Here is a 16,715-nt window from a genome sequence, read left to right as displayed (position 1 = left end):
GTGGAGAGCCTTCCAAGCACATCTACTACACACCTGCTCTCCCATACCTGCACACACACACAGAAAATGTTTATGCATTAAGATGCTGAAGCAATTAAATGCAAGGTGCAGACCTGACAGTAAGACTTAAACTGTTTTAATTAGAGCAATATGGCTGACTCAGGAATACAACCGAAGGAGCGGAGGATCGTTTTCCAGGCTTGTTTCGGCTGTGACTACTGTTGGAGCAAACAGCTATTTTACATATGCTATGGTGAAAAGGGCAAAGCAGTTATGCAAATATGTTTAGGAAGGCAAACTGTGCCGATGAGATACTTTTGTATTCTATCTTTTACTTAATGGCTCCAACTTATTCTAATTGTAAATGTATGTGATTTAAATTTGTTTAGTAGCCGGACCCCTGCAGGAGATGGGAGTTGCATTAATCTGCATGCTAAATGAGTTTGTCTGAATCCAACTCAGAGAGTTGAGCTCTTTTAAGGGATTATAGCAGGGAATTAATACTAAGATCCATGAAAACCAAAACAATGTAATGTTCTTTTTCTATTTCTAAAACATTTGCATGTGGGCAAACTAATTACCATAGTGTCATTCTATAGTCAGGTGGAATGGATGAAATACGCTGCAGAGTATTCACCCAAGCAACTTAAGAATACTTCATATTTGCATTGCAGACATGTGTTTGTGTCTGTGCATCTATGTGCATTTTGCATTTACATCTATCATGGCTTTGTTAGGCATTTTCATGTGTGCCAGCTGTCCTTCTGAGATGTGGGTTGCTGGCAGGGAGATAAAAACACAGGAGGAGTGAAGAGGGAATCCAGAGGACAACAAGACTGATTTGTTGATCGAGATAGTTTAAAGCCACAGTCAAGTCAATCAAAGGTCAGCTTGTATACCATGATAACTATCAGTTTAGGCTGCACTTCACAAGAAACTGCAGTCTGATAGTCACTGTGTTCCCCCTGAGACGTCCTATGTTTAAACACAGATGAGGTAGGGAAGCTGGAAACATTCTGTTTGCCACTATAAATAAATACCCTGCAGAAATGTATGAACCTGCATCCTATTGCCAACAATAATCTAAACAATTAAATGGAAAATGGAGTAAAGCCAGCGTACAGTACAATGTCAGGCATTACATGTGTGCGCAACTGTCCAGTATAGTATATGAGCTGAGGAGGTCCATTTTCTGCTGACCGCTGTAGTGATGGTTCAGTGGGGATTGTGGGTACGCACAGTGAGACAGACATTAGGATTAGCATTAGCAGGCCCATATGTGTTTACTTTAGCAACCACCATCACATAGTTTGAGGTGACATCAGTGAGAGACTGTGGTTTGTTTACATAAATGACGGTTTAGGTTCAATATTCAGAAAGTTTGTCTGGTAAACAGTTGTTCACTGTCGACCTGTTGAGTTAAATTTCAAGAATCTTTGACTCAAACCATGATCTGAAAATTGGTTTGTTGATGTTATTGAAGATCAATAATAAAAAGAATTGTGATGAAAATGCTATCCATCATAGGTGACATGGTAAAATGTGTTTATTAACATGGGAAACATGGTCCAGTTGATGTCTGATAGAAATATCATAGAAGCAAGATAGTGGAAAAAAACACAAACCTCATCAATATCAGAGGATCATCACAGTCCCTAGTATTCATCTCTGAGGACAGACAAACTTGATTTGGAATACAGTGGTACCTCTCCTTACAAAATTAACTGGTTCTGGAAGAAATTTCGTAAGTAGAAAATTTCTAAGTAGAGACGTGTTTTCCATGCGAATGCCCTAATCCGTTCCAAGCCCCCCAAAATTCCGCCATAAATGTTTTATAAAACATAAAAATGCATCAAAACATGTAACAAATAAATGTTACAATTAGATTATTACACAATAAATGAGAGTTGTGCATAATGTAAAAAGCAAAGAATAGAGTAAAGAATAAAAATGATGGTCATTTCCCTTTTAACTGCTGTCCTCATTGTTTTTTACCCTCTTTGGTTCATGCGCTCTTGCCTCACCATGCCGAACAACAGAGTGAATTCCAGTCCTCCTTTTGAACTTCTCCAACCACCCACGCAATGCCTTTAACTCCTTAAACTTCCTTTTGTTTTAATAATGTGGCGATTGTAGATGCATTACGGCCATATTCTTTGGCGAGATCAACCTTAATGCATCCCTTTCTCATGCTTTTCTATTATCTCTTGCTTTGTTTGTACGGACAAAAAAACTCTTTTCTTCTTTTCTTTTGCTGTTTCCTCCGTCACTTTCTCAGGGTCCAGTGAGTAATATAAAAGTTAATATATTTACGTAAAACTATCAGAACACCTCATGGGTCGAGAGCCGAATGACGAGGACGCTGCATAGACACCTATCTAGCTACACATAGAGGCTCCTCTTAGCCAATGGGATGCCAGGATGCTAGGTAATAGCCAATGGCAGAGCAGCTACAAGAATGTTGCGTTCAGGAACCTTTGGGAGCTGCGAGTAGCAGCCCATACTGTAATTTTACCTTTCGTAACTCGAAATTTCTTTCGTAATTAGAGGCAATATTTTCCTGTTGAGGTGTTTCGTAAGTAGAAAATTTTGTATGTAGAGACATCCGTAAGTAGAGGTACCACTGTATATTGTATAGCACATGCCGAGCAAATGTTTTAGTTGGTCGATTAATGTTGCACATCATATCTTGATTGTGTTAGTAAGATGATATTCAGAAAAATACTAAATACTAATACTCTGGAATACAGTATGCTGGTTAGTTTTGTCATGTTGACAATAATAGTGTAAGATTAGCCTGTAAGAATGTTATGTAAAACAACACAGAAATGTGTTTCCATGTTTCTGTTTAAACTTAAATCAGCTCATATTTTTCAGTCACCCGTCAGCATATTCATTAGATTAAAAAGTATTATTGTACCTAAAAAGCTTCAAATTACCATCAGCTGCTGCAGGCACTGATTGGAAAAATATTCTTACATCATAGATGCTACTGCAGTGTGTGGCATTTTCATCCACCTTCAGGATTTAGTGAATTTACACACTCATTTTTGTGTTATTTACAACACATCAACAGAAGTAGTAAGCCTCATGTGTCAGAATTATAGCTATTTTCAAAAGCACCTGCTTGCCAGTTTATCTGGGTTACAAAAATACAATCATCAGGTTAAAGCACTATCTATAAAGTTTATTAAAATACCATCTAAACTACCAAAAAACATTCTGACTCATGAAAAGGCATAGTTACTGTCCAGAGATTTGTAAAAAAAAAAAAAAAAATTAGTCATTTTGGCACCTTAGATTTAGACAATACCAGATTATGCAGACTGTTATACAAATGCAATTTGAGCTGAGGTCCCTGGAAACTCGTTCACAATGGAGTGGCCAAACTGTGATAAGTGGAGTAACCAGGCAGAGCGAAGCACTGCAACCAGCCTTCTCCACACACTAACATATTCACACATGAAGTGCTGCAGAGCATAAGAGGATTCAGAGTAGGAGTTGAGGAGAGAATGAATACCAACAAGGCTGCAAAAGAACAGAAGAACGCATTAAGGACATAATTCATTACACAATAAGAAGCACGCAGCACAATCAGGCCCAGGGCTTCCATTTTAATAAGAGGCTTACAGAACCTACTGAAATTAGGTTTTTATTATGTGCATCTATGTTTGACATTTCTGATCCAATTTCCAGCATTTATACAGTAAATCATTCTATTTTAATGTTTATGCATTTAGAAGTCCCCCTTGTTCCCAGGAGGCACTGACATGATGCAGAGGAGTGTTATTGCATGATATGAATATGGTAAACTGGGAGAGAACGACAGATTACGGAGACTGAAGCATGGCATTTACAGTATCATGTATTAACAGATAAAATTAAATACATTTAAATAAGATAAACATGAAAGATTGCTGGAAAATCCCCCCAAATTTAAACATTAATGTCTTGGTTCTAATACAAGTAGTCCAGATTCACTGAGTTATTTGCGTAGTTCAATACTTCAAGGATTTTCATTCATTTATTTGGCATGTATTGGACTTGCAAATTCAAACAGAAAATTTTCATTAAATTGCACTGCAATTAAAAATATCTTCTGCTTAAACTCTAATTTAATCTGACATCTTATCTCATTCCAAATATGTACTTTATAATTCTGTCAACAAGGTGAAAACCTTTTAGGTCCTAACACAGATATTTTTCAGAGAGAGAGAGAGACAGGGAGGGAGGGAGGGAGGGAGGGAGACAGAGAGACAGAGAGAGAGAGAGAGAGAGAGAGAGAGAGAGAGAGAGAGAGATTTGAAGTAGAACCACCAGCAGACTTTGGTTATCAGAATGTCTGCTGTGGTCTTTAGATGCTACAGGAACAACCTGTGACCAGGAAAATGACAGAAACAAATAGCTCAGGCTTAACATTTGGTACACATGCTGTTTTCATTCATCCAGAGAGAAATTGTTGAAGTCTCACTGAGATGAAAATTACTTACCAGGTTCATTACCTTTTCATGGTATGGCAAAATTACAAGCTTGTATTCTACGTGTGTGTTTGTGAAATGTGTTTTCTTCAATAGCTACGTAATCATAGGACAACAGTTTTAAATAAAATAACACTTTTTAAAATTTTCATTCCTTAAGCTTCTATCATCAAAGTGAAATGTCTTTAAAGGGACATTGTAGCTTTGTATATGATTAATAGAGCAACCAGTGAGGATGTGTGTGTGAGGTTGTAGAAAAATAAAATGCATGTGGAGGAAATACTTTGAATGTGCCTGAAAGTTTCTGTGATAGATTTCAGTGGTTCGGCCTAGTTGGTTATGCAAGATTGTTGACTATTACCAGTTAGGTTAGCTATCATTGAATCTTAATTCAAACTGAATTATTATAAGACTTGATTTTATTAAAATGATTTATAATTTTGATTACTGAAAAAAAAAAGACAGAAAATCAACTTGGGTCCAAAAACAGAGTTCATTCATGATTATGTCAAAGAAATCCCCCTAAAAGATTTAGGGGGATTTCTTAGGGGGATTTCTTTGATTTATGTATGTGTGTGTGTGTGTGTGTGTGTGTATGTATGTATGTATGTATGTATGTATGTATGTATGTATGTATGTGTATATATATATATATATATATATATATATATATATATATATATATATATATATATGTCCCTCTCACCCTTGTGGGGTGGAGTCTGAGGGGTCTGCGCAGTATCTTAGCTGTTCCTAGGACTGCGCTCTTCTGGACTGAGGCTTCAGATGTTGTTCCAGGAATCTGCTGGAGCCACTCTTCCAGTTTGGGGGTCACTGCCCCAAGTGCTCCTACTACCACGGGGACCACATGAACCTTAACCTTCCACATATGTTCCAGCTGTTCTTTCAACCCTTGATACTTCTCAATCTTTTGGTGTTCCTTCTTCCTGATGTTGGCGTCAGCTGGAATCGCCACATCTATCACCACTGCTCTCTGCTGCTCTTTGTCCATCACCACTATGTCCGGTTTGTTAGCCAGCAGCTATTTGTCGGTCTGGAAGCTGAAGTCCCACAGAATCTTAGCCTTGTCGTTCTCAACCACCTTCGGTGGTATGTCCCATTGGGATTTGGGTACTTCTAGTCCATACCGGGTACAGATTTTCCCGTACACTATCACAGCTACTTGGTTGTGCCTTTCCATGTATGCTGAGCTGGCGAGCATCTTACACCCTGCTACCACAGGCTTCTTTACATAGCCTGCACATTGGGTCAGATCTACTGTGGTAGATGTTGGCCTCTATTGCTCTTGTACTTAGGGCCTGTTCTTGTGCTGCCATGATCAGTGCCTCTGTGCTGTCTGTCAGTCCTGCTTTATTCAGCCGTTGGTAGGTCTTCTTGATATCAGCCACTTCCTCTATCTGACGGTGGTACATGTCGTGTAGGGGCTTGTCCCTCCATGTTGTCTCCTCCTCCTCTTCCTCCTCAGGTTTCTGCTGTCTAAGGCATTCACTGAGCAGTTCATCTGTTGGGGCCATCTTCCTGATGTACTCTTGAATTTTTGATGTCTCTTTCTGGACAGTGGCCCTGATGCTCACTAGTCCTCGGCCTCCCTCTTTCCACTTAGTGTACAGCCTCAGGATGCTGGACTTGGGGTGAAACCCTCAATGCATGGTGAGGAACTTTCTCGTCTTGATGTCTGTGGCTTCTATCTCCTCCTTTGGCCAGCTTATGATCCCAGCGGGGTATCTGATGACAGGCAGTGCATAAATGTTGATGGCTCGGACCTTGTTCTTGCCATTCAGCTGACTTCTCAGGACTTGCCTTACTCTCTGGAGGTATTTGGCTGTGGATGACTTCCTTGCGGCCTCCTCATGGTTGCCATTAGCCTGTGGGATTCCTGTGGGATTCCAAGGTATTTGTAGCTGTCCTTGATGTCTTCTATCCTGCCCCCTATATATATATATATATATATATATATGTAATGTCCCTCTCACCCTTGTGGGGTGGTATCTGTGTGTCATCCTCAAGCTCGGGTCCTCTACCAGAGGCCTGGGAGTCTGAGGGTTCTGCGCAGTATCTTAGCTGTTCCTAGGACTGCGCTCCTCTGGACTGAGGCTTCAGATGTTGTTCCAGGAATCTGCTGGAGCCACTCTTCCAGTTTGGGGGTCACTGCCCCAAGTGCTCCTACTACCACGGGGACCACATTAACCTTAACCTTCCACATCTGTTCCAGCTGTTCTTTCAACCCTTGATATTTCTCAATCTTTTCGTGTTCCTTCTTCCTGATGTTGGCATCAGCTGGAATCGCCACATCTATCACCACTGCTCTCTTCTGCTCTTTGTCCATCACCACAATGTCCGGTTTGTTAGCCAGTAGCTGTTTGTCGGTCTGGAAGCTGAAGTCCCACAGGATCTTAGCCTTGCCGTTCTCAACCACCTTCGGTGGTATGTCCCATTGGGATTTGGGTACTTCTAGTCCATACCGGGTACAGATGTTCCTGTACACTATCACAGCTACTTGGTTGTGCCTTTCCATGTATGCTGAGCTGGCGAGCATCTTACACCCTGCTACCACATGCTGGACTGACTCTGGGGCTTCTTTACATAGCCTGCACCTTGGGTCAGATCTACTGTGGTAGATATTGGCCTCTATTGCCCTTGTACTTAGGGCCTGTTCTTGTGCTGCCATGATCAGTGCCTCTGTGCTGTCTGTCAGTCCAGCTTTATTCAGCCATTGGTAGGTCTTCTTGATATCAGCCACTTCCTCTATCTGACGGTGGTACATGCCGTGTAGGGGCTTGTCCCTCCATGTTGTCTCCTCCTCCTCCTCCTCTTCCTCCTCAGGTTTCTGCTGTCTAAGGCATTCACTGAGCAGTTCATCTGTCGGGGCCATCTTCCTGATGTACTCTTGGATTTTTGATGTCTCATCCTGGACAGTGGCCCTGATGCTCACTAGTCCTCGGCCTCCCTCTTTCCGCTTAGTGTACAGCCTCAGGATGCTGGACTTGGGGTGAAACCCTCCATGCATGGTGAGGAGCTTTCTAGTCTTGATATCTGTGGCTTCTATCTCCTCCTTTGGCCAGCTTATGATCCCAGCGGGGTATCTGATGACCGGCAGTGCATACATGTTGATGGCTCGGACCTTGTTCTTGCCATTCAGCTGACTTCTCAGGACTTGCCTTACTCTCTGGAGGTATTTGGCTGTGGATGACTTCCTTGCGGCCTCCTCATGGTTGCCATTAGCCTGTGGGATTCCAAGGTATTTGTAGCTGTCCTTGATGTCTTCTATCCTGCCCCCTGGTAGGTTGACCCCTTCAGTTCTGATCATCTTGCCTCTTCTTGATACCATCCGGCCACATTTGTCTAATCCGAATGACATCCCTATGTCGTCGCTGTAGATCCTGGTGGTGTGGATCAGTGAGTCAATTTCTCGCTCATTCCTGGCATACAGCTTGATGTCATCCATGTAGAGGAGATGGCTGATTGTTGTCCCGCTTCGGAATCGGTATCCGTAGCCACTCTTTGTGATGATGTGACTGAGGGGGTTCAGGCCTATGCAGAACAGCAGTGGTGATAGTGCATCCCCTTGGTATATGCCGCACTTGATGTTAACTTGGGCAATTGGCTTGGAGTTAGTCTCCAGGGTTGTCTTCCACTTCCCCATTGAGTTCTTGATGAAGGCTCTTAGTGTCCTGTTGATCTTATAGATATATATATATATATATATATATATATATATATATATATATATATATATATATATATATATATATATATATATATATATATATATATATATATATATATATACACACACACATATATATACATATATATATATATATATATATATATATATACTGGTTTTATGTACATGTATATACAGTATATGTATGTTGGATCTATAGAATGTTGTTGCTTTTGTCGGCTAAAGGAGCTCCACACTTCCAGCTCTGATTGCAGGATCATTCCTCAGCAGTAAAAGACATTTCGAAGAAAAACAGCCAAATTATCAGCAGCCAAACTGTTTTGTCAATGAAAAAAACTCTAAAGCGAGGCTCGGTGTAAACCAGCTCTGGGCCAGATGCCCGCCTGGCTGAAGAGATCACTTCTGGCACCCAATCAGATATGAGATAAGGAGTCATTTATATTCCTTGCAACATATCCCATGCTGTGGAGAGCCGCACCATTTAAATCTTATGGATATGGTCGATAGGGAGCTGACTGGCTTTGATAGCGATTGTCCATGCACTGATTCCACAGGCTTTTTGCCTCTGCAGAAATTCTGCAATTGATGAGCAGCCATGCAATGTTTCAAGGCAAACAAGACGAGGTGGCCAATGACAAACGGCTGTGTTTACGAAGCGAGCCTGACGTAGAAAAAGTTTAGAGAAGGGAAGCAAGAGGTTCACCAATGTCACTCTACGCCACATTAACGTCCCCTCTCATGTCTGCTGTGAACACTCAGGCTGATGTCTCTCATGAATTATTCAGGCGTCAGTCTTTTGGAGGTGATTCAAGCAGCATTATCACAAGGAAGACAGCCGAGGGGATGAATGCTAAATAATAGACTAATATAAGAGTTTGCGGTGTCTTTTTTCCAAATGAGCCAAAGCAGCATGAAGTGGAAGGTGGGCTCCGGTATCTCCTGTGTGCATCTCCCCAGGAGTTTAAGCAGTCTGGGGCTGTGGGAATGTCACAAGAGGAAATGGGGCCACCTTTGCACCAAATCAAAAGACGTCTGAACAGAAGGGCCCGCAAAGAGCACAAACAGCGTTTATCACTCGTGGGGGGTTGGGAGGAGGGAGGGGAGGGTGAGGTGGAGGGAGATGGGTGGGTTTCATATCAGCCACACTGCAAATGAAATTGGGGTGAACATCTTTGATCTGCAAGAGATGTGTGTGGTGATCCACATCGGCTTTGTGGCAACGCTGACTGGTTTCCATAGAAATATGTCCCCCCCACCCCCCCACCCCCATACTCATAATCTGGCATGCATTATTTCATGTGACAAAGGCCATATTTTCATCTTAAAACCATCCAGTGAGTGAGTGTACCACCTTTACTCAGACGCTGGTGCTTGTTTAGATTTAATGAGTGTTTTATAGCAATGTTGGGATCTGAGGAAAACACAAAAAAGCACCATCTAGTCAGCCACGTGATGTCAGGAGTATGTCCCCACACAAAGGTCTAATCATGAGCCGTATGAAACCTTCTCCGCAGCCAGTTCCAGTACCATCTCTTTTATCTATGCTCATTTATCTCTTTTTGTTTCCCTGCTGTTATCGAGGAGGGAGAATCGTAGAAAACTGGTGCTGATGACTTCATTCATTCATCTTCTTGAAGACGAAATGATTGCAATCGTCTCTTCTTCAGCCAGTTATCCGAATCCAGGGCCTATTCCTGCTGACAATGCACAAGAGACCGGGTACACCCTGGACAAGTTCATGGTGGGGCCACATGGAAAGACACAACCGCTCACGCTAATACTCACCAGTTCAGCTAGGCTGCATGTTTTTGGAGATGGGAGGAAGACGGAGAACCCAGAGAGAACCCACGCAGACATGAGAACATGCAAACTCAGCACAGAAATCCAAGGGTGGAATCGAACCAAAGACCTTCTTGCTGTGAGGCAACAACACCACCCACTATGCCACCATACTGCCTTGAAAACGACTTGAAAAAAGCAATTCTGGCTTTTTGAAGCCCACCTGTCTTTAGCTTCCACTCTAAAACACAGTCAGAATCCACTGGATTAGATGCACGGGATTAAAGATGGACTGATTTCCATACAATAAAAAGAAAAAATAAATCTCCAAATGAGGCCTGTAGTAAAAGCAGTGGTCTCCTCCAATGCAAGCAGGTAACAATGGATCTCTGTGTTCAAATACCCAGAGACACTTACAGAACAAAGACAGCTGCACATGAAGAGGATTTCAGGACAGATAGATGGCTTTCAGCTGGGAAACAGATATAATGCATTGATTTCAGGACAGGATCACCTATTGTTCACTGGCTACATCGTTCTGCTTCTCTCTATCAAATTGTTTATTAGTTAATTATTACCAGATACGAGCAGATCAATTTTCACACTATCATCTGCAGGACAACGTAGACCTCTCTGGATCATTAATCTCACCTCTCAATCTCCTCTGAGCTCATATTGTTCACATAAAATAACTGCTGTCAATTGTCAGTGATGAATTTAAGCAGAGCCAAAACTGTAACTGAAATTATTTATTGGTCTGATGCAACAAATGATTTCTAAATCAAAATTAAACAATACAATCTTATTTTAAAAGAAAATTTTCAAATTAACCATATTTACTGAAAAGAAACTTGTCCTCTTTGGTTGCTGAACTTTTGCGTTGAACTTAGTTACTCTATGTCAGATCAGGCATGTGTGTCTGACGCTGTGTGTCTCCAAAAGAATTAATTATTTGAAATGTGTAATTCATTGCTGAATATAGACTTTATTGCAGAAATTATAGGAGATACGAAAGGGGACAAAAAGATCATTCTCATTACAGTCCGCTGTCTTCATGATGTGTGACACCAAAGCCACCAGTCTGTCATCCTGGGCGGCTGGAGGCGGGGGGTTGCTCTGTTCATTCATTTTCAACCTGCTTCTTCCCCTTTCGTGGGTCACGGGGGTTGCTGGAGCCTATCACAGCAGATCGCATTAGGAAAAAATCTAAAGACCCCAAGACCAGTGCTCTAACCACTAAGCTATGGAGCCTGGTGCTGAGTCGTTTAAATCTCTTAATAAGCAGATTCAGTTTGTTCCAGACTGCCATCTACCCCACTGTTACCAGTCTGTCCAAAACCAGTGAAGCTCCTCAAGCCACTCCAAATCCCTCTCTGCTGAAAGCTTTGCTCCGGACTCCTCCCGTAATTTTGTTTTCTCTACTCATTTTTACTTTCTTATCCCCTCCTCTTCTTCCTGTTGGTGTCCTTATATTTGCTCTTCTTATCTTTAAAGATGGTCTTAATGTCAAATCACAACACTCTGCGTCGTGAAAACTACGATGTGCAACCAGGACCTGGAGCCAACAGCTGTTAGCATCAGGCCCTACTACCTGGTGTGTGAATTTTCACACGTTATTGTCCTCGCCGTCTACATCACCCCACGTGCAGACCCAGAGACGGCACGAGAGACCATCTGTGGGACCACCTCTGATCTTCTGACCTGGCACCCGGAGGCGCTTGTCATCATCACGGGGAACTTTAACCACATCACCCTGGACTCATCCCTTCCCACAATGACCCAGTGTGTGAACTGACCCACACGGAAGAACAGAACCGTTGATCTGTTTTACACGAATGTCAAGGAGGCATACACCGCCACCCCCCTCCCTCCACTAGGTAAATCAGACCACAACCTAGTGTACCTACAGCCCACCTACGTCCCGCTGGTGAAACGGCTGCCAGCAACAACACGACAGGTCAGGAGGTGGTCCCCGGAAGCAGAGGAGAAGCTGGGGGACTGCTTCCAGACCACCAACTGGGAATCATCGTGGGCTCACATGGGGAGGACGTCGATGGGGCGGCCCAGTGTTTAACAGATTACATGAACTTCTGTGTGGACACCGTGGCCCCTGTCAGGACAGTCAAGTGTTACCCCAACAACAAACCCTGGGTAACCAAGGAGGTGAAAGTTGTCCTGAACAGGAACAAGCAGGCGTTCAGGAGTGGGAATGAGGAGGAGATGAGGGAGGCCCAGCAGGCAGTGAGACTCTGCCTGAGGGAAGCCAAGGACAACTACAGAAGGAAGCTGACGCAACCGGGTGCAGGAGGTCTGGAGTGGCATGAGGGCCACCACGGCTATGGAGAGGGCCGCGGAACGTGGAAGCGAGCTGATGAACTTAACAGCTTTTTCAATCAATTCAGCTCCCCCACCACTCCATGCCCTTGTCCCCAGAGATCCCCCGGCCCAGCTGACCTGACTCCACGTGCCTCCTTCTCCCCCTCTCCGTCCACCTCACCCATCTGCCTCGGTCCAAACCCAAACCCTAGAGCGACTGGTCCTGGAGCTCTAGCGTCCCCAGGTGCAGGGTGCGATGGACCCTCTCCAGTTTGCCTACCGGCTACAAGGTAGGCTGACGACGCCGTCCTGTGCCTCCTCGACCGGGCCCTCTCCTACTTGGATGTCGGGAGCCGTGTAGTGAGGGTGCTCTTCTTTGACTTCTCGAGCGCCTTCAACACCATCCAGCCCCGGCTCCTGCAGGAGAAACTGTCCTCCATGGCTGTCGACCCCTATCTCGTGAGCTGGATCACGGACTATTTAACAGACAGACCCCAGTACGTCCGTATGGAGAACTGTCTGTCATCAGTGGTGACCAGCAGCACAGGGGCCCCGCAGGGAACGGTACTCTCCCCCCTTCTCTTCACCCCTACACGAAGGACTTCCAACAAAACTCAAATACATGCCACATGTGGTTCTCAGACGATACTGTTGTGGCCCCAGTCACTCCTTGGTCAAAATAGTTAATGTAAATAAAGTTCCACGACGTCAAATGAAAGTCTGGCGACCAAAGAAATGCATTTGATCAGTCAACCCAACACAGCAAAATGGACATAAATAATTCATCTCTGGAAGTGACAAATGAGGCAATCAATTCTGGGACAGGTTTCAAAGAGAAACGATTCAAATCCCAACTAAATTAATTTTATGTCTTTTAGTGGCCATGAACTTGAAATTTTAATGTTGAATAGATAAGATGATGTTTTCATCATGACTTTCACAAATTTACACATTTGGTGTAATAAATGTTTCAAAGAATATACAATTAATATACATATTCATTAATATTCATATAATTCAAAATGTAAAGGGATTTTGATTTAGAGCCTTGGAGCGTTTCCTACTCTTTCAGATTAACAGTAAAAATCTGATAGCTGGCAGCATTCAGTTCTAGAACCCAGAGCGTGTTTGTACAATGCCCTGAGAGGAGTAGAAGACACATTTAGAGACCAGACTTAAAAAGCTTAAAAGAGATGAAGGGCTGAAACCATTTCATGTTCCATCTGATAACAGAAACAGTCCACTCCCATGAATGTAAAAATATCAGGATGACCAAAGTCCTTTATGGAAGATGAGCTCACTCTTGACTTTGGCCTCTGAATAGCAGTCAAAAAATCTAATACATTAACTGTCTGCAATTATTTTGCCCTTGAGTGATGATGATGATGAGCCTAAAATCTGAACTCAGCTGTTCAGAGATGAGTAAGCGATAGAATTGTTGTAGCAAATTCAAATCCTGCACCAAAAATGATGAATTATTCTTTCAAGTAGTTTATTGTTTATACTGTAATTGTGTTTTGCTTTGAACAGTCACAAATAAATACGGTAAAAATAATAATAAAAAGAAAAAGGTTCCAATCAGCTTTGGTTGTAAGTGATAAAAAAGCTGAAAAATCAAGTTTTTCAAATTATGTGATATAAACAGAACTTATTTTGCTGTGTACAACTTCCTGGGTGATAATCAGCTCTCCGTCTGCAGCTGAAGTTCCAACTCATCCATCACCATCCAATGCCATATGCCTGAGCAACAGAAGAAAGTGACGACTAGATAACAAATATTTCACAGCAGCTTGCATAACGCTGAGCTGAGGTGAAACCAATGGCCTTTTGTTGAATTACACTCTCTTTTATCAATGACAGTGTAACAGAGAAAATGTCTCCAGGAGAACGGTGGAGAGACTCCGTATCCATCATGACGGCTCTAATGGACGACCCAAATGCATCACCGTGTCAAGATTCCTCAGACATTCATCAAAATGAAGAAGGAAGATGGATAATAGAACAAATGAGTGAGATTGGGAAGAATTATTTCATCTGAATCAGAAGAAAAGAGGAAATGATTTATTTTAGTGAATTTGTTGAAGAAACCTAGATAAACCACACATTTTTAATCTGCAGTCTAAAAGGGAGCCGAAATCTCTGGAAATAGTTTTAAAGAAAGAAGCATTTCCTATCAGTTGATCCTGATAATATGTGTAGATCTTATCTGTATTCATGTAATAGTTATCTGGTTAGATTTAAAGAATCTTTAAACTGCAGGTTAAGATAATTTTTTTGGTATATTAAACCATCAAAATTACATTTCTAAATCCCAGAATGTATTTTCTATGACAGACTACTAAACTGTTGTAAGTAAGTCTAACTGATGAAACGTGTCAAATGTTGGATCCATCACATAACCTTGTTGAGAGGACAGAGTTTGTACCTGAGCGTCCACCAGCAGATGCCTCATCAGGGCCATGGACCTCTGAAAGGTCCCTCTCTCTCCGGGAATGAAGGCTTCATCCTCATCAGCCAGGCTACAAGGTCTGGTCACCATGAACTGGGCAATCTGGTCATTCAGGCTGTTCAGAGACTGGACCGCTGCAAAGGAGGCAAAGCAGAGTTTAGTCATAAAATTAACAGCAGGGAGTCGTTTCTTTAGGGCTGCATAGGATCAAGGAGGATCCGGGGTCCTTCCTGCTCCTCTCTCTACTGAGGGTTTCAGGGTACGTCTTTGTGACGTCCTGCATCCTTGATGGTCTGTCGTTCTCCTCTTCAGGATAATCCCTCTTTTAAAGAAGATGAGAATCATTGATCTAAATCCTGATCAACACACACCGCTAAACACACTGATAATCCACTTAATTCATTAGTTAATAATGAAGTGTGTGAGCCTGTCCCAGTAATAAGCTTTTTGTTTAGTTAGAGCAACATTGATTGATTGATTGATTGATTGATTGATTGATTGATTGATTGATTGAAGTGTCCTGTTTGCTGAAACATACATATTAAAGTGTGACAAGACAAAGTTCTATACAGTTACACGATAAATCATTAAAATAATTACATGAAATCATAACAAGACACTATTGCCAACTAGTGGTATTTTATAAAACTGTTTCACGTTTAGTCAATAGAAGAAGAAGAAGATATACTTTATTAATCCCCTCGGGAAAATTACATTTGTCACTCAGGTGTACATTTGTTACATTTTTTGTGTTAGTTTTTCACACAGTATATACTGTATGTACAGGCCCCTGAAACAACCACAGCACACAAGGGGGCCTGTAAGCATGCAGTTAGTACACAATACACAACATCAAGCTGTACATCTGGAGGCAGAGTGACGGGCAGCAGCTTCCTGGAGTGCGCCCCAATAGAGCAGCTCGTAGGGGGGACGGCGCCTTGCTCAAGGGCGCCTCGGCAGTGGCTGGGAGGTGAGCTGAAGCCTCCCACCGTCAGCTCACACTCCAGAGATGTTCTGGCGGGAGTGGGAATCAACCCACCGATGGCTGGGTGATCTGTCTTCAAGACATCTGCTCTACCGCTGAGCCACTGCCGCCCCACTGCCGCCCCAATATTCCAAAACCACAATGAAAGAAACCAAATAACTGCTTTGCATCAAAGATATCATGAAAGAATTCCATTTCATTTCATTCTTTTCTCACATAATACAGCTTAATTTAACTCTTGAGGACACACACACACACACACACACACACACACTAACACACACACACACACACACACACACACACACACTCACACACACACACACACAATTTCAAACTCAAACATTTCTTGAAAGCAATGTTTGTTTACTCATAACTCCATAGTCAGACACCACAAACACGCTGCAGACGGTTCCTCACAGCGTTGGTTCCACTTCCAAAGGTCCTAGGTGTGATTTTTTGACAAGGTCCAAAATGAACTAGACAGCGTTGATTTAAGAGAGTAGAGGCTGTCACGGGAATAAGAAGGGGGAGAATACAACCAAGAGAACGATGCATCATCTTGAAATGAAGAAATTCGAGCTTAAAGAAAGACTTTTTGGAAAAGAAGAGCAAATACGAAATGTCCTTGTTACCAGACAACCAGGGTAGGATGACACTCTTCAGCATCCTACCTCCATCACGGCCACAGAATAAATCACCTTGGAGAGGGATGAATGAAACTGACATGTGAGTCTACGCAGGAATGACAGGTGCTTCTGCACTGCAAGGAAGATTCCAGATATTCACAGCGATAGAGATTAATGACAACTTGTTTCATCATGGAAAATAATGATGGAGTTTGAAAATTAATGAATCTGCTTTATTTCAGCCGTTACTGAAAGCGGGTCATTCTTTACAAAGACAAAGAAAAGGACAAAATGTTGGTGGATTTGATTTCTATCATGACCCCGCACACTTTCTCTCTACGTCCTGTCACGTTCTCTTGGCTGTCCGATC

General features: G+C 42.5%; 1 protein-coding gene across 4 annotated transcripts in view; it reads right to left on the bottom strand.

Annotated features, from left to right (window-relative positions):
• Window positions 1-16,715, bottom strand: part of kaznb (kazrin, periplakin interacting protein b) — a 113,056-nt gene that overhangs the window by 79,103 nt on the left and 17,238 nt on the right. For all 4 annotated transcript variants that reach the window (XM_068315017.1, XM_068315016.1, XM_068315015.1 and 1 more), the window contains exon 2: window positions 14,708-14,865. In XM_068315017.1, the coding sequence (XP_068171118.1) occupies window positions 14,708-14,865 (158 nt within the window). The remainder of the gene's footprint in view (window positions 1-14,707; window positions 14,866-16,715) is intronic.

This window comes from Antennarius striatus, chromosome 5 (assembly GCF_040054535.1).
Source record: "Antennarius striatus isolate MH-2024 chromosome 5, ASM4005453v1, whole genome shotgun sequence".
Classification (NCBI taxonomy): domain Eukaryota; kingdom Metazoa; phylum Chordata; class Actinopteri; order Lophiiformes; family Antennariidae; genus Antennarius; species Antennarius striatus.
The sequence above is the reverse complement of the archived record's forward strand: the minus strand, read 5'-3'. Positions and strand labels throughout refer to the sequence as shown.